The sequence below is a fragment of the Chelonia mydas genome, chromosome 5 (assembly GCF_015237465.2).
Source record: "Chelonia mydas isolate rCheMyd1 chromosome 5, rCheMyd1.pri.v2, whole genome shotgun sequence".
Lineage (NCBI taxonomy): Eukaryota > Metazoa > Chordata > Testudines > Cheloniidae > Chelonia > Chelonia mydas.
Window position 1 is genome coordinate 63,010,882 of NC_051245.2, and position 18,975 is coordinate 63,029,856.

An 18,975-nucleotide genomic window follows, 5' to 3' on the forward strand; every position below is an offset into this window, starting at 1 on the left:
TGATAACATTTGCTATTAACTCTATGGGTTTTTACAGTAACTTTTATAGAACTCCATTAATTCCTACATAACCCTATGGATTTCATCCCTGTTACATTCTAAAGTGTCTGTAAATATTAAATCTGGCCATGTTTGATTAGTTTCTCTAACCCTTAAATCCTGACATATGATATATTTTAAAAGTATTGAAACATATTAAGACTAATTTGAAAACCTGTGAAAATAAAACTCAAGGCTGATTGTAGTACATAGTAACACAGTATAAGAAAGTAACAGAAAAAATGAAAAAAAAGTTTAATTTATTTTACAGTTATACAAATAATAAAACAGTAATACCCAAATGCTGTACACAAAATAATATTAGAGGACAAGCCTGACAGAATACATCTTAACACTTTAAACTACACAAATGGTATTGTGAATGCTCAGTAGCAAAGGTACTGTGCAGAAATGCTCTACTCCATAAACTCTCTTCCTTTATTATATACACATTTAGAACAATTGTGCTTTTCCCTACACAAAGCAACATATCTTAAAAACAATAAAACTTAATGTGCAATATAAAGCTTAAATCCTGCAAGAGGCTAGGCGCCTATTTGTTTTGAGCACTTCAACTCTCAGTGAACTCAAAGAGAGTAACGAGTACTCAGCACTTCACAGGATCAGACCCTAAAAGAAAAAAAATGTATTGAGCCCACAGGTATTTATCTGCAAATTGCAGTCAATTCAAACAAATCGTCATCCTCACGAGTGTGTTGATTTTATTTTTAATGAGATGTTTATTTCAGGGTGGGATTTATTAATTGTGGTTCGGTTTGCAAAACAAGTCAAATTGCCCAAACCCCTTCAAGGTTTGAAACATTCAGTAGATGTTAGACGTGGGGGGTGGGAGAGGGAGAACTGTCCCAAAGCTGCAAACTTAACAAGAAAATATATTATCTATTATTCTCCATTAAACCAAAGGAGAGAGGGTCCCTGCCAAAGAAATGTGAAAATACTAGTTTATAAATCATTTACAACAAATGTGTCTGAATGAAAACAAATTCCTCTGCTAACTTTGCCTCACTGTAGATCTGCCTCAAGATTCAGGCAACATAACAGACTGTTTCCAGAATTTTGCTTTCAATTATTATTCTTTTTTAAACAAACATATTTGCAAGAATCATTACTGGTGATTGCTACATCTTGTGTAGGAAGACGTCAGTCATTTGAGACCATTCCTCATTCATAATCAGCTTAATCTGATGCCCCGTTTCATATCCCCACCAAATCAGGTATCATTATAGCAAGCGGGCTACTTGTCCATTTTATTTTATCTAGTTAACATAAGTCAGCGATAAGTGTTGGGCACTAATTATTACAATGGATGTTTATACTAGCAGTTCTGTAAGCAGTACGGGGAAATGAAAACAACGGAAGTCATCCAAAGCTGCCATGCAGATTTGAGCTAGACTGTTGTACTGTGAGTTGAAGAACCACACAGTGAAATCCACTCCCCTGCATAGGTCCTATGCCCTATTTTAACCTCCATATAGGTTCTATGAGGCCAATCCTTCACTGACCTCCACAGGAAAAAGAGGGTCACATAGTGGAAACAGTGTGATTTCACTGTTAAAGGAGTGGAGGATTTGGGGAACTTGAATGGAGGTCCAGGGGCAGCCGTGTACATTATGGAGACCAGCTCTGAAATCCCCACGCAGCAGTATTTAGGAGCAGGGCATGGCAGGCCAGGGATGGGCTGGCATCCGTGGATCTGCTGATGTGGAGAAGATTTACTGGATATTGACCTCCATAAAGGGAGATACAGGACCATGGAGAAGGTGGTTGCAGTAATGGCCACAGGACTGGAAATCACCCTCTTCAGTTTACCAAAGAACCTCCCTACATTACATTGAGCTACTGGGTTTGTTTGTAATTTTTGCACTGGGGTCAGTTTCATCAACAGAAATAAATATGAACACTTCAAAACAGACTCATGCATATCTTTTAAATACTCATTCATATTCTGCCTACTTCCCCCAATCTTCATCTATGGAATTTTAAATCTGAACAGAAAAATCTCATCTACCATTCTATTTCTAGGTCTCACTGGTTTCCCTAAGTCTATTAAAAAAGCCATTTATTTTTCTTTTTTTGTGCAATGGGAAATAAAGCGCGTCCATCTACTTTGAGCTTTTTCTATCTTGATTGAACTCATATCGGAGTATTAAAAAGTTCCCTGAGATGGGGCAGAAAAAAACAGTTTTAATCCATGAGGAAGCCCTTTTTTGACTGTAGACTCTGCCATCTCAACACAGAGACCAAATTCACAGACCATGAAGTATGTAGTAATAAAGGTAGGTGAATAAGCTAACAAGGCACTACTCTGAGCTGGGTATCAGTAAATCTCTCAGTGGACAGTCAATCATTCTATAAAAAATAATGGGTGGAACAAGACGACCTCCATGCATATTTACTGTTAATAAGGTATCACCCATATTTGTTTTAAAATGCAACCCTTTAATATTTACCCTACACAATTTTGCAGTTTTTCAAACCCAATTTAAATATGTTCCATTCAGTGCTGCCAAGTAGCTCTAAGTGATTCCCCTACGATTTCTGGAATAAAACAAAAAAAGGTATTAATCCATGATCATGTAAGGCCAAATCTTGGACCCCAGAACAAAGCCAAAGCAAACAAGTGTTGTGCAGGAGAGCTTGGTGGAGCGCGAGGGGGAAATGTTGACTATGTTTATGAGATGGACAGCTGTGCCTTCAAACCTCCATCTGTTGGCTGCAGTAATAAGTTCTGTGGCCTCCTCTGAAGGGAGTCTGGTTAGTGGACTTGCATGATCATAGACTTTCCCCTGCCATGCATAATGAATTCTGGACCCACGAATCAGGAACAAGATTTGTCCTTTACAGCTAAAACCCACCATGTGTTGTATAGATGCAGAGGGAGGAAGGAGGAATTAGTCAAAAGGGCAAAGATACGCTCCTAGAACTTTCTTAAGTGCTAGTTCTGGAGCCTGACGTGACTGGAGACATAATCAGGCTTCAGACTCCACTATCATTAGGGGGCAATCAGAGTGAAAATATGATACGGAGCTCATTCCACTAGAACCATCATGTCCAAGACCAGAAGTTGGGAGCGAGGGGTCTTCACTTGCCTACAGTCATTCCTCTACCAAGGTGTGAGTAAAGTTCTTTAAACTAGCTCTTCCCCCTTTTAAATAGGTGCATCCTTGCTCATGTGTCTGGTGTTAAGTTTCCTGACATACACATTCTAAAAAGGAAGTATTCTGATTTTGTTTAACTCCAGTGCATTCAATCACTCTAATTACCCAAGTCTGTCATATGAACAGACTAAGAAATGGTACTTCAGACTCTTCTGTACTAGATCCTGAAGATACTCCTTCTACCACTTCTAAATCTCTTTCTTGGACAAGCACAAGTACAGGACAAGAGCAGTTGTTCTGAGTAATAAAATGAATGAATGAGGTTTGGAAGAAAAGAACTGATATGGGAATAATACAGCAATGTGCTATTTTCAGTTACTTATCAGCATGTTGGACTAATACAAGACAGGTATATTGTCCATCACTATGAGAAATTTAGATTTAAAAAGGACTTTGTTCAATTTATGCTTTATTTTCCATACAGTTTTTTACCCATTCCAATATGGCAGGGATATTACATGTAGCAAAATTTTGCTACATTAATTCTTTGTCATCTTGGTTAAAAGAAAACAAACAGATTCCAAAGAATTAAAACCTCCCATTGACTATGCCATAATGTTTTTATTACAATAATTAAAAAATTGAAAATATCAATTTTGCTCCAATGAAAATAAGTGCATGGAATAAAAACAATTTGGATATTTATGAAGAACAAATCACTTGAGGCAAAGTCAGCTTAGGGAATTTGTTTGAGGCTCTTCATTCAAACAGAATAGGGAACATATATTCCAGTGAACAACAATACCCAGAAACATTTTTCCTTCAGCAGCACAGCAACACAGTACTAAATGTACGTTTTATCCATGTATACAAAAAAAAAATCAGTGTAATCTTTGGTACCAAATGTAAGGGCACCTTCTTATTAAGTACGTCCTCCCAGTTGGCAAGTAACAGAACGTTTTCCTTAAGAATGGCTCAAAATTACCAATCTCATAGTGGTTCTGTTTAGCTGGCACTGACAATTTCAGTTAAAAAAGCAATCTGGAGGTTTAGAGTTGTGCAACAGCAGGATACAACATAAATATTTAAGTATTTGATTTCCCCCCCAATAAGAACTTATTTCTTCAAATACAACTCTTCGAAGATTTTATTTTTAATTGTTCCTATCATCCTCATAAAATCCTTTAAGGATTCCAATACCCAAATAAAAAAAAAAAAACAGCAATCAGAAAAAACACCAACAAAAACAATGAGGTTATAATACAAGGTCAGACAGTCCCCTGACTGAAGGCATTTACTTGATCTATTTAATCTTATGGACATCACTTTCTCCACTAATTCCACCATGATTTCTGATGCCAAAGGCTGTTTTATTTCCCCAAGGATAGAGTCCATCTTCTGGGTATTTCTTCTATAAGCTGCTCAACTTTGTGGTGGCAAGTCAGCATTAAATGGATATTTGCTTCCTCTTTGACGATGAATGCATCATTGGATCTTGTAAACACTACTGATTTTACATTCAAGCTTTGTTCTTAGTGAAAGTGGCACTTACTTGAACCCTTGAAGTCAAGTTATCTTAGTTTTATAGCACTTTACAGGTATAATATCAGCTGGTCATGGACTTCAGGTAAGCTTCCTTTTCCCAATGGCTTAGTGGGTATTGAAATATATCCTCTGTTGGATCCCATTGCCTTCACAACATCTTTATGATGAAGTGACTATTCTGTACTTTATATTGTACTTTACATGTGCTTTATTGCTGTACACATTTCCCTGTTGTTAATTTCAGTGCTCCTTGGTTATGTAACATATGTAAAGTTTTAAACTCTAATGGCATCCTATGAGGGCTGGCATTAGAAAAGTATCGATATTTTAGATCATCGTAGTAATGATATTTGACTGGTTTTCCATATAAATCCTTTGGAAACGGCCAGAACCCATACAGGTGAATTTCATCACAAAATCTGGTAGTGAGTGTGTACATGAGGAGACCGGTGCTGGGTCGTTTGATGTGGACCTTGTTTGTCAGCCAGTAACTACAAAGCAAACAAGAAAAAGACAAGTCATGAAACATACATATAACTCCATGTAAACACAACGTGTTTAGTTTATCTTCATTATATACATTATTTTTCTTTCATGCATGTTTTTTATGGGCTTCATTGATTTCCTTGGAATGGATATATACAGATTAGCTGGTTTTCTTCTTCTTTAGGGCAAGATGGTGAGCAGTTACTTGCAAAAGTAGTTCCATTAATTTTCAGTAGTATGACCTGTGCAGGTAACTGCTCACTTGTGTGAGAAAGGAGTTCACAAGTTTTTACAGGGGTGAACTCTCTTTTTGGAGGAGGAGGTTGAAGCCTTGACCAACACATGTTATTGCTCCTGAACTGAAGCTTTACATTGGCTCAATTGTATACTAGGAGTTAGGAATTCCAAGAGAAAATGAAGTAACCACTTGAGTTCTGGAACTGCTAGCTCCAAAAGCTATAAAAGGAGATTTCATCCATCTTGAAAAGACACTGTTTTTACATTATTTTGTAGATGTTAGATGAAGGAAACACCTAGAATACCAGTTACCTAGGTGATGGGGACTGCCACCCTCCGGGGCATTGTTAACAGGTCCAAAGGGTAACAATTACACCCTCTTTCTTAATGGGACAGAGTCTTAAGTTTTCTTCTGTTGTGAGATGGGGTCACAGTATGGAAAAAATTGGGAGCCACTAATTCAAGATTAGCACCTACTAATCAGAATCATTTGCTATAGTTAAACACTAAGATAGGAGGAAGAATCTGTGCCAAAAAAATGTCTAAATAGTTCATTTTGACTGTGAAATAAGTTGAACTCTTTGGGACAAAGTCTTTTAGACTATTATTCAAAAATATGCATGTAGTTGTTCTAATTATCAGGTAACTGCATAGGCAAAACTGGCCACATAGAACAATCCAGTTTAATAAATAAATATCTAATTAGTCAATTTAATACACACAAATATGCAAATTAATTGCTGTGCAAAAGCAGACGCAGTTATAAACACTTTTGTGTAATGACCTTTAGCTTCCCGTAACAAAACGCATGAAGGCAAAATTTTATTTTTGTAAAATCTAATTGTTTCATTGAAAAATAAAGGCCATTTTTATTAAAGTAATCTGACCCTTTAACTTGTTTGCATGTTTACTACAAATTTGAGACGATTCCTTTTCCCCATCACAAGGATTGCAACTTTTTTAGAAACTCACCATTAAAATGAACTAGCTCTATCCTTGATTGATATCTTTATACTTACTAACAAAACCCCCATAAATCTGAACATGCTTTTGTTGACTTGATAGACAAATCTCTGTGCGAAATCAAGGCGCTACCTACCAAGAGGAGATGTATCTAATCTGCTAATCTAAAATACTGTGCAGTGTTGTAGTTACACTGTTTCTTTGGTTTGCAGCAAGCTCTCCTTCCAGACACAACAATGACAAACATACATCTTAGCAGGTTTTTTCTGGATTCCATTAATCACAGGTTTCTCAGGTTTTTTTAAGCATATGTTGGCAATGACTTAGAGACTCTCAACTGAAAAAGATGATGCAAAGAATGACAGACAGAGAAAGAAACACAAGGATGTGAAGAATCTGCTAAATTTAGGCTTTTTTCTTGCGTGCCAAAAAGAAATCCTGACTGATGACAATCCGTTGGAAGACCATTCACATCTGTTTTCTGGTACATTTTGAATAAACCTAGGGAACTGTATTCTGGAAGGAAGCACTGAGTTGAACTATGTTTTGACAGAATTTTGTTTTCTTGGTTCTATTCAGGTTTGCCAAAATCTGTTTTTAAGAGATGGATGTGCTAGCATTTCACAAGTTTATGAAAAAGGAAACACTTTTGTTAGGGCCAATGGAACTAATCCACATAACATTAAGATAGAGCTACAGCTACATTGACAATGACTCATTAGTTCAACTTATTTTCTTCTAAGATATATTAATTTTTATATTAACACCAGGTTAAAGAGAGGCCAGGCACATGAGTTTGAGTTCCAAATTCTAACAAGCTCTCAAGGCAAGCAGGTGCTGAAAGAAATTGCAGATAACCTGCTCCGTCCATTGAACAATGAAGACAGCATGTTGTTCTCTAGTGATAAACCTTTACTTCCAAACTAGCTTGCCATTCTACTACCCAAGCAGACTGGCCTCACACTGAACCTCTGTCAAGCACAGAGGTTATTTCACATATCATTCGTGCCTAAAAAACAAGTGAATATGAAGAGCAAAACATAACAGTAATGTACAGCTTTCATAACTGCAGGCCAAGAGTTACATTTTGTCTTGCTCATATATATATATATATACTTAAAAGTTTCCCCATCTGTAAAAATGGGATAATGACATTTACCCTCCTTTGCAAAACATATGGAGATCTCTGGATGAAAAGTGCTAAAAAAGAGCTAAATTTTATTATTATTATTATTAATTGAAACAAACAAAAGTGGTCTGATTTTTGTGCTGAATATCCATAAATTCCACTGAAGTTAATGGGATTATGTTTGTTCGCTCCACTGAAAATGAGGTCACTTTTACATAGATACCGGTACCTAAATATGAATTTAGGAACCAGGGGGAGTTTTCAAAGACACAAATGGAAGTTGGGTGCCTAAACTGCATGGAAAATCAATGGGAGTTAGGCATCTAACTGAAAATCTTCACCATCTCCCTATCTTCAGGCACCTAGTTCTGAAAAATATGGCCACACTAATTAAATTAGGTTTGGCATATTAGCGGTTTGGTAAGGACTGGCCTCATGCTTGCTCAAACACTTAGTTAAGGTTTGTTGAGCACTTTGAAGAGGTAAAGCTCTGTAAATGTTAAGTATTATCACTGTTTGGAACAGGGGTTCTCACAACAAATTTTTTGGTGGCCTCAGAGTGTGGCCACCAGCTCTTGCTGGTGGCCGTGCTGATACTTTTCCCTAAAACACTTACTTTAGGAAAAGCAAATAAATATGCTCATATACACATTCAAATCATTGTAATTTATTTATGTAGTTTTTTTTTTTTTTTTGCAGACTCAACAGTAAAAATAATGCCGTGAAAAGTGATATTTGTATGTTCGTTGATATCACTTTTCACAGCAGACTTACTAGCTAGCTGGGAGGCTGTGATAAGTGATACTTGCATGTTTGTTAGTATTCTGACTCCTGGTCCCACGGGCTCCAACCCCAGACTTCAGCTGCACAGCCCCCAGTTCTGACCACACATTAAGTGCGCTGACCCCTGGCTCCGGCCATGCAGGCTCAACCCAATCGCCCTGGGCCCCCACTACCTTCCCTTGCCCTGCATTCACCGCCCCTGGCCCCGCTGCCACTTCCTGTGCCCCCCAGGCTTAATTTGTCCTGGGGCTTGCTGAGAAAAGAGATATTAACAAACATACAAGTATCACTTTTCACAGCAGACTTACTAGCTAGCTGGGTGGCTGTGATAAGTGATACTTGCATGTTTGTTAGTATCACTTATCACAGCCTCTGAGCTAGCTACTAAGTCTGCTGTGAAAAGTGATACTTGTATGTTTGTTAATATCTCTTTTCTCAGCAAGCCCCAGGACAAATTAAGCCTGGGGGGCACAGGAAGTGGCAGCGGGGCCAGGGGCGGTGAATGCAGGGCAAGGGAAGGTAGTGGGGGCCCAGGGCGATTGGGTTGAGCCTGCATGGCCGGAGCCAGGGGTCAGCGCACTTAATGTGTGGTCAGAACTGGGGGCTGCGCAGCTGAAGTCTGGGGTTGGAGCCCGTGGGACCAGGAGTCAGAATTGTGCTCTATGCACTGCCCTCCACAGGTGGTGCAGGGCAGTGCATGCAGGAGCAACCGGGGGGAGGGCGGGAGGCCGATAATTGCCCCTCCTCCCCCATCACCACCCAAGAGCTTTTCGTGACTGCATGAAAAGCCCCTGGTGGCCGCATTTGAGAAATGCTGGTTTGGAGTGCATACTTATGGTCATGTGGTTGGGGTTTTTTTAAGACACAAATTATATTCATTTAGAGCAACATTGGGACCTCGTGTGAATACATGTGTTTACAGACATGAGTAAGAGTAGCAAAATTTAGCCTTTAATATCAGAAGTGTCTTAAAAGCATCAGAAGCCCCAAAATCCTAAAAATATCCATTCTGTTAAAATTGACCTTTTCAGTTTCAGTTCGTGTCTTGCAGTCTGAGTCTCTGAAGTGGCTGTGGCTTGGACAGTGGTTCTTTCAGCTCAGAAAAAAAACCTGACCTTTGTTTAAGAAGAAAAAGAACCTTCCCCCCTCCTCCCCGAATCATTCCTGTTGCACTCACACAGTTTTAAAAAGCTGACAGATTCTGTGAGCTGAAAGCAGCTCCAGGCTGAGCCATTGACAGTTTAAAGACAGCAGAGAAAGACTCAGGAATCTGTTTCGTCTAAAAGACCTATGAATGAAAGCAAATTAAAAAAGCAAATATGGTATGAAGTTATGATAATTGCACAATACTACTATGGATTTTCTGAATGTTTTCATCAACCTGCATTTTTAGGCAGGAGAGACCTCTGAGATGTTCCCTCTGCTGTCTGCTTTCAGCAGAGAAACTAATCCAGCATTTTACAACTGGTAAGATTTTTGTCGTGTTTTGTTTTAACAAATGCTAGGCTCCCTGAGCTGAAAACAACTTCAGACTGAGCAATAGCCAGTTCAAGAACTTCAGGCAAGAGACACAGATACCTGCTCAACATAGGCTGAAGCTAAAACCCAGGGATATAGTTTCAGCCGAAACAGGTGTTGCAGGGCTATGCAGAATTGGTGGGGCAGGCTCACCATATGCAGGAGGTTGCAGAGTCAAGCTACTTACTATACTGCTGCCTTTCCCTCAGAAGCCCAACCAGGTGCTTCCATTGTTTTGTTGTTGGGAACCTTACATGGCCTCCTTTTACCCTTACTCATGTAAGAACTAGGGTTAACAGCTTTCTAATTGCACAAAACCGAACATTGCCCCGTTCCTTCTATGAGTCTTCCCACATGCTCAGGGTATAGCTGATCGCCATATCTGGGGTCGGGAAGGAATTTTCCTCCAGGGCAGATTGGCAGAGGCCATGGGGGTTTTCGCCTTCTTCTGCAGCGTGGGGCACGGGTCACTTGCTGGAGGATTCTCTGCACCTTGAAGTCTTTAAACCACGATTTGAGGACTTCAGTAGCTCAGACATACGTTAGGGGTTTGTTACAGGAATTGGTGGGTGAGATTCTGTGGCCTGCGTTGTGCAGGAGGTCAGACTATCATAATGGTCCCTTCTGACCTTAAAATCTATGATTCAATGATTCCATGAGGACCTGTCCCTACCCCACCCCTTTTCTGAGGCTCCACCCTCCATTCACTCCAGACCCTCTCTCTCCATCGCTTGCTCTTCCCCACCCTCATTCACTTTCACTGGGCTGGGGCAGGTGGTTGGGGTGCAGGAGGGGGTGAGGACTCTAGCTGGGGGTGCAGGCTGTGGGATGGGCCCAGAAATGAGGGGTTCAGCATGCAGCAGGGGGCTCCGGGCAGGGGTAGGGGTTTGGGAGGGGGTGATCGGAGCTGCCAGGGTCCCTTTTTGACCAGGTGTTCTGGTCAAAAACTGGATGCCTGGCGACTCTAGAAAGACTGGGAGAGTTAAGTGTTCAAGAAATAAAACTGCAACATACAGAAAATTCCGTATTTTGGCACAAGGAATTAGTACAAGTTATTTCCAAGAGACAGAGATGAATATTCTATTACAGCTACGATGAAAAACACCCCCAGCATGCCAAAATCTATCACGAGTAGAGTTTACAGTAGGAATTAAAAACCTGCAAGGAAACTTTTCTTCTACCTGTCAAAACTCTTATCCAAATCTTTCTGAGAAAAATGTAATTGTTCACCCACTCATACAAATGAGACATGGGCCCAAACTAAACTTCACACTCAAAATATGGGGTTGGTTTAAATCTGTAGCTGAAGTTTGCAGCTTGAGATCAACTCAAATAAAGATCCAAAGGACACAAGATGTGAAATGAATAAAATGGTTAGAGGCATTTAAGCAGTTTGAAGCTTAACACCTTCTTTAGAAATCAGATTTGTAATTAATCAGGAATGAACACAGCTCACCTCTGCAAAGCCAAGATCCCAATCACTGTTTGAATTGATTTTAAAATAGACCTTTTCGTCTACCTGGCCTCTGTCATTTAGTCTTGGATTATATGACTAAAATTGTTAATGACTAGAATAACTGCCCCACTATGAGATCAATTAAGGTTTAATTTTTGGAAATTCCTTAAGGTTGCAAGTAATTGTTTGACCAATAACCATTTTGCACCTTTCCCTTCCTGTCTGTGAACACATTAAGTTAAATCTAAGCTATAATGACAGCCTCTTTTTATTTATTTTTAGGAGTATGGTTCGAGATGTATTAGTTCCCTGTAAGCAGCAAAGGAAAAGACAGCTCTACTCAGGATCTGGAAAATGCAGCGGGCATCTTTAGTTTGTCCACAGGTTATCTCTGGACTTACATTCACGGTGATCGACATCCTAGACCTGCTTTTCAAACTGGCTGTGGATATAGCAAAAACAAGAAACACCACCAGTCCTGAACAGACTATTGTCTCCTTCAGACTAAGATCAGAATCCTCCCAAGTCTCCTGGCAAGACAGAAGTTCCTGGATTCAAATTCTAAAACATCCTTGCATAGTACTTCAACTCATCAAAAGGCTATAAAACAGATGACCAAGTAGGTCATTATGACCATTCAGTGTTAGTGTCATCATTAACCACAAGGGCTGACATTCTGGCATTGAAAATTTTGCTCCTTCCCCAAAGTTCCCAAGGGTTTCTATGGTTTTCTGATTATCTCTGACAAAAAAAAAAAAAAAAAAGGGCAAAAGGAAGACAGTGCATCAGTGACCACAAACAAACAGATATCGACATGCCCCCAGTACAAGGAATACAAGCTTATGTCCTGGCTATTGAAGAAACAGAGAAATCCCACCTTTCGTCCAACATACCAGGTGCTAAATCACATTCCATTGAACTATTACAGATTGTGAATTCTCTTGTTAACAGCGTACTTCAGCTACTCTCATTGAGAAGTATGATCAGAGAAGTATGATCTTGGAGAAAGTCATCCAAATCAAATATTGACTCTTGGAGCCCTAGGAAGCATGGATCAGGCATAGGCCTGATGACAGGATACTGAATTTTCCCATTCTCAGCCTAAAGTTGCAACAGGCAGTGAAAAAGTCAACTACTTCCATCCAAACTCCCTACTACCTCTCAAAAAGCAATGGTAGCAAGTGTTTGTATATTTGCTTACAATGGATGTATATAGTAGCAATTTGCCAATTTAAATATCCTGATTAGTCATCTTAAAACAGAAGTCATTAGCAAAATACTGTTTGGTTAATGGCATTAAACAGAGATCAGTATACAGAGTGTAATCTACATAGAAAGCTGACTTAGCCATTAAAGCCTTGCATTTTGTAATATTAAGATTTAAAAAGGTTTGTGAGGTAAATTATTTATGTATCAGAAAGAACACAACAAAAATATTTATGTAAATGAGACCTGTTTACATTTTCAGTGTTTAGCATTAAGGATTATTACTTCACAAGCTTAATGTTTACCTGCTGTGTCGTTCGCCGATCGCGGCTCCCAGTGGCCGCGGTTTGCTGCTTCAGGCCAATGGGAGCTGCTGGAAGTGGCGGCCAGTACGTCCCTCGGCTCACACCGCTTCCAGCAGTTCCCATTGGCCTGGAGCAGCAAACCGCAGCCACTGGGAGCCGCGATTGGCGGAACCTGCGGACGTGGCAGGTAAACAAACCGGCCCGGCCCGGCAGGGGTTTTCCCTGCACAAGCGGCGGAACAAGTTTGGGAACCACTGCTGTACAGCATTCTTAAGCAGTTAGGATACAAGACAAAAGTGTTTTTATCAAAAGTAATAATGCACTTTAATAAAGGGAGATGCACTTGCTCAAACTGTCAGTCTCTCTTTAATAATGAGCGCAGTCAATGCTACTGCCCTCTTTCCTCCTTCTTTGACCAGCTTGGTCCTAAGTGGTTTCTGCTAAATATTTTCAAGCACATTTAGGTTCCTGCTTATAAAGCAGACGGTGAATGAAAAGACCATTAGCATGGCCTTTGATAATAATGTTTTTGTTCTTCTGCAGAATGAAGGGGAAAAAATCAGTGATTGAAGCAGTAAAGACAATCAAGTTGCAGGAGGCACTATATCTTGTTATGAATAAGCATGAAAGTGCTAAGAAGACTGTGTATTCATCTTAATCACCACTATGGAGAACTTTAAATATTTCAAATGTTAGTTTTAGTGACTTGACAAAACATCTAACAATATATTAAAGCTCAATTTGTACAACCTTAAAAATAATGGCCTAATTCTCTGATACAGTGTAGCTGCTTTACAGCACTCCAGGGGCATAAACTGGGTCGAGAGCAAATTTAGCCAATCATCTAGAGAAGACCACCTTACTACAAGGATGATACTCCAGTAACATAGATGTGATGTACGGGCACCTATGTCACATACCCCTCCCTGCAATCAGTGTACTGTGGAAAAGTAGGCATGGCAAAAAGACAGGGGGCCCGACTACCATGCAGCTGAACCACACCAACCCTTCGCTGTATTTTGCGTTTAACTTGCCTTTATAACCTGGCATATGTTAGAACTGCCTTCAAGATGACCCTGTGCAGAGCAGCATCAGGGTTGGGAAACTGCAAATGTGATCTTTAAACAACCTTTGTACCTACCTCTGCCTGCACTTGGTTTATTTCAGCTGCAGCTGGCTCATTGTCTTTATCTGTCTATGTTAAACGAAACACCTGAAAACACTTTTTCCCTTTTAAAGTGGTTCTGAACGTTCTCGGGCAAATTCTGTCTATATTTAGATCTGCAGAATTTATGGTTTAATGGGGAACAGAATTTAGCTCTATGTTTTCAGGAATGTGTAGAGGAGCTAAAACTGTGCACTATCTAAAACATCAAAGAGAAGATTTTTAAAAAAAAATTTGTAAGCCTAAAATTTTCATTTACTCATTCAGGTACACTGTCTTGCTCCCACACAAGAATTTACTGTGTGTATATTCAAGTAGGGTTTAAATCAAAACTAACATTAAAAAATCCCACTGAAGAAGAGTAGGTGTATCAATGATTCTTAAAAAATAATCTGTTTGTGAAGTTTTCCAAATGGCTAATTTTAGATAACCAAATAAAATAAAAATAAAACATAAATAAATAAAAATCACAATATAAGCATATATATCCCTGAATAAAACACAACCAGAATAGACTGATATCCCTAATGGCTGCTGAAGTGCCAACTGAGTATGAATTATTAAAATTGACTGTTAGAAGCTCAGAAGACAAGATCCCACATGGACAAGCTGACCCATGATACAGTAATTAGTTCAATTTGGACCTCACTGCTGAACAAGTTTTAGATGAATTTAAGAAAAATTAATGTACTGATCTCTCTTAGAAGATCAAACACACAGGTGTTACACTACATAAATGTAATGGCAAAATACCATCCTATATTACTTTTCATGTACAGGTGAAATATTCAACATGAACTTAGACATATTATTCCAAGGAGCCTCTATATGTTTTTCTTTTGTAATATTTACAACTGCAAGCCATGCATAATACTAATAAGAAATCTATTCCATATGCTTCTGCAGAAAGAGTACTGACTCAGCCTCCGAAATGATAAACATAGCAAAATAAGAAATCATGATTCTCTTAAAAAGTTATGTAATTGTCATGCTGTGCTTTTGGTGTAGGAGCAATACTTCTATCCTCAAACTTCCAAGCTAACTTTTCTGGTTACTAATGTTTTTAAGAACTACCCAAAGGCAGGCAATCTGGGAGCAAAATCCTAATATGCTTAGAATGTCTGCTTAATAATTATCAACATTAATGCATTAAACTATTTCAGTTTAGGGTTATTTAACTCAGAAAAGACCTAAATACACTCAGCACACATTGTAAAAAACAACACAGATTGCTGACTTGATAAAGGCTCAGCCTGCAGCCCCTCCTCATGCAAGCAATCCTCCCTCCTCATGCAAACAATCCTCCCTCATGGAAGTTGTTCTACTGACTTACATGCAACTATTCATATGATTAACAGTTATGCCTCATACCGGAAGTGAACATTTAAACTAGACCACAATCTACCAAACCTAAAAACTCCAGTGATAAATCACAAAACCACCTAACCAGATGTTCAGAAGAATTTAGTTAAACAATCTAACAACATATAAAAAGCTGCAAAACTGTTTTCTCCTGGATAAAAACATTAAAAGGATAGCAAGCTATGGGGGTAGTTATGACTATTAAGATACAGACTCTTAAATAGATACTTTTAAAAAAAAATTGTGCTATAACATGTATTTTTCAGGAATAGTTAAATAATGTATGCTGGTTGTTCCTCTGTAACTATGGAGTGCTAGTAACAGAGCTTGTGCCACAGTGAATACAATTAAAAGGGAAACATGAAGGTATTTTTAAGAAGCTGTCAAATAAATGCAGTCAAAATGCTCAAAATCATCAATATGGAGTCAATGAGAGTTTTACTATTGATGGCAATGGGATCAGGAGCAGGCCCAAATTTGTTAGCTAAAGACAGCATTCAACATCTTTGTGCTGAACTTCAAGGTCCTCTATGGAATTGGCCCAATGCACCGCAGATGCTTTCCAAGACAAAGATTTCCCTCAACATTCCTCAGGAACTATGAAGCAGCCAAGCTTAAAGATGGAGTTCCTGAGAGTAGGTGAAAAGTCTTATTTGGAAACAAGGCCAAGGCTTTGAAACTCAGCACCAGAAATGAAGGACCACAAATCTCTCTGTCCTCAGAACAAAGTGTTAAATTTACTTCCAACTATCACTCCCCAGCTGCTATTTTGAACAGCAGAAAAGGAAAAGAAAGAAAAAGCAGTGAAGGCAAAAAGGGAGAGAGAGAGAAAGAAGCAGGAGACAGGTAAGTAGAGAGAAAGTAAATACATTAAAAAAAAATAGCTTCTACTGCTTCAGGAGGCAGGGAAAGCAGACCACTGGTCGAATGAGATTTTGGAGGCATTCTAATAATGGTGTGCACCAGTATAAAGAACATAGGTGCAAGTGCTGGAGGAACCAAGTAGGGGCAGAGCTCTTCTTGACCTGCTGCTCACAAACCGGGAAGAATTAGTAGGGGAAGCAAAAGTGGATGGGAACCTGGGAGGCAGTGACCATGAGATGGTCGAGTTCAGGATCCTGACACAGGGAAGAAAGGAGAGCAGCAGAATACGGGCCCTGGACTTCAGAAAAGCAGACTTTGATTCCCTCAGGGAACTGATGGGCAAGATCCCCTGGGAGAATAACATGAGGGGGAAAGGAGTCCAGGAGAGCTGGCTGTATTTTAAAGAATCCTTATTGAGGTTACAGGGACAAACCATCCCGATGTGTAGAAAGAAAAGTAAATATGGCAGGCGACCGGCTTGGCTTAACAGTGAAATCCTTGCTGATCTTAAATACAAAAAAGAAGCTTACAAGAAGGGGAAGATTGGACAAATGACCAGGGATGAGTATAAAACTATTGCTCGGGCATGCAGGAGTGAAATCAGGAAGGCCAAATCACACCTGGAGTTGCAGCTAGCAAGAGATGTTAAGAGTAACAAGAAGGGTTTTTTCAGGTATGTTAGCAACAAGAAGAAAGTCAAAGAAAGTGTGGGTCCCTTACTGAATGAGGGAGGCAACCTAGTGACAAGAGGATGTGGAAAAAGCTAATGTACTCAATGCTTTTTTTGCTTCTGTCTTCACGATCAAGGTCAGCTCCCAGACTACTGCACTGGGCAGCACAGCATGGGGAGGAGGTGACCAGCCCTCTGTGGAGAAAGAAGTGGTTCGGGACTATTTAGAAAAGCTGGACGTGCACAAGTCCATGGGGCCAGATGCGTTGCATCCGAGAGTGCTAAAGGAGTTGGTGGATGTGATTGCAGAGCCATTGGCCATTATCTTTGAAAACTCATGGTGATTGGGGGAAGTCCTGGACGACTGGAAAAAGGCTAATGTAGTGCCCATCTTTAAAAAAGGGAAGGAGGATGATCCTGGGAACTACAGGCCAGTCAGCCTCACCTCAGTCCCTGGAAAAATCATGGAGCAGGTCCTCAAGGAATCAATTTTGAAGCACTTAGAGGAGAGGAAAGTGATCAGGAACAGTCAGCATGGATTCACCAAGGGCAAGTCATGCCTGACTTATCTAATTGCCTTCTATGACGAGAACTGGTTCTGTGGATGAAGAGAAAGCAGTGGACGTGGTGTTCCTTGACTTTAGCAAAGCTTTTGACACTGTCTCCCACAGTATTCTTGCCAGCAAGTTAAAGAAGCATGGGCTGGATGAATGGACGATAAGGTGGCTAGAAAGCTGGCTAGTTTGTTGGGCTCAATGGATAGTGATCAATGGCTCCATGTCTAGTTGGCAGCCGGTATCAAGTGGAGTGCCCCAAGGGTCGGTCCTGGGGCCGGTTTTGTTCAATATCTTCATAAATGATCTGGAGAATGGTGTGGATTGCACCCTCAGCAAGTTTGCAGATGACACTAAACTGGGAGGAGAGGTAGATACGCTGGAGGGAAGGGATAGGATACAGAGGGACCTAGACAAATTGGAGGATTGGGCCAAAAGAAATCTGATGAGGTTCAACAAGGACAAGTGCAGAGTCCTGCACTTAGGACGGAAGAATCCACTGCACCGCTACAGACTAGGGACCGAATGGCTCGGCAGCAGTTCTGCAGAAAAGGACCTAGGGGTTACAGTGGACGAGAAGCTGGATATGAGTCAACAGTGTGCCCTTGTTGCCAAGAAGGCCAATAGCATTTTGGGATGTGTAAGTACGGGCATTGCCAGCAGATCGAGGGACATGATCGTTCCCCTCTATTCGACATTGGTGAGGCCTCATCTGGAGTACTGTGTCCAGTTTTGGGCCCCACACTACAAGAAGGATGTGGAAAAATTGGAAATAGTCCAGCGGAGGGCAACAAAAATGATTAGGGGACTGGAACACATGACTTATGAGGAGAGGCTGAGGGAACTGGGGATGTTTAGTCTACTAGAAGAGAAGAATGAGGAGGGATTTGAAAGCTGCTTTCAACTACCTGAAAGGGGGTTCCAAAGAGGATGGCTCTGGACTGTTCTCAGTGGTAGTAGATGACAGAACAAGGAGTAATGGTCTCAAGTTGCAGTGGGGGAGATTTAGGTTGGATATTAGGAAAAACTTTTTCACTAGGAGGGTGGTGAAACACTGGAATACATTACCTAGGGAGGTGGTGGAATCTCCTTCCTTAGAAGTTTTTAAGGTCAGGCTTGACAAAGCCCTGGCTGGGATGATTTAATTGGGGATCGGTCCTGCTTTGAGCAGGGGGTTGGACTAGATGACCTCCTGAGGTCCCTTCCAACCCTGATATTCTATGATTCTATGATAGGCGGATAATCTCCCCTTTCTAAACTATATAGGACTCAAATATACTCTACAAATTCTTCACTTATTTCAGCAAGATTATACTATTGTGCCTTGGCTAGACAGGATTTCTGATAACATTGTTATGTCTTTTCCACCTAAATGTTTTGTCAATTTTGTTGCTTTTATCAAAATGAAAAGCTTTAATATGATGGAGTTCATTGCTCTCTCACAGATTTCTCGATTGTTCATCTCACCTTTCATTTTCAATGTACCATTTAGATAGGATGTATACGGTTAATCAAAATTAATTTCTGGTTTTGTGTTCTTATTTTAATTTTCATAATGGGCATTTATTCGGATT

General features: G+C 40.0%; 1 protein-coding gene and 1 long non-coding RNA gene across 4 annotated transcripts in view; one reads left to right on the forward strand and one right to left on the reverse strand.

The window, feature by feature from the left end:
- Positions 1 to 282: 282 nt before the first annotated feature.
- Positions 283 to 18,975, reverse strand: part of ST8SIA4 (ST8 alpha-N-acetyl-neuraminide alpha-2,8-sialyltransferase 4) — an 84,594-nt gene continuing 65,901 nt past the window's right edge. For both annotated transcript variants that reach the window (XM_007070054.4, XM_037903305.2), the window contains one exon: positions 283 to 5,194. In XM_007070054.4, coding sequence (XP_007070116.2) covers positions 4,912 to 5,194 — 283 coding nt within the window. In that variant the 3' untranslated portion in view covers positions 283 to 4,911. The remainder of the gene's footprint in view (positions 5,195 to 18,975) is intronic.
- On the forward strand, positions 9,091 to 14,421 carry LOC119566749. Of its 2 annotated transcripts, none has more exons than XR_005226026.2 (3): positions 9,091 to 9,768; positions 11,558 to 12,449; positions 13,330 to 14,421. It is a non-coding gene; the product is annotated as an uncharacterized LOC119566749 (long non-coding RNA). The 2 variants fall into 2 exon arrangements; XR_005226025.2 differs by having other exon boundaries at positions 9,097 to 9,768; positions 11,558 to 12,171.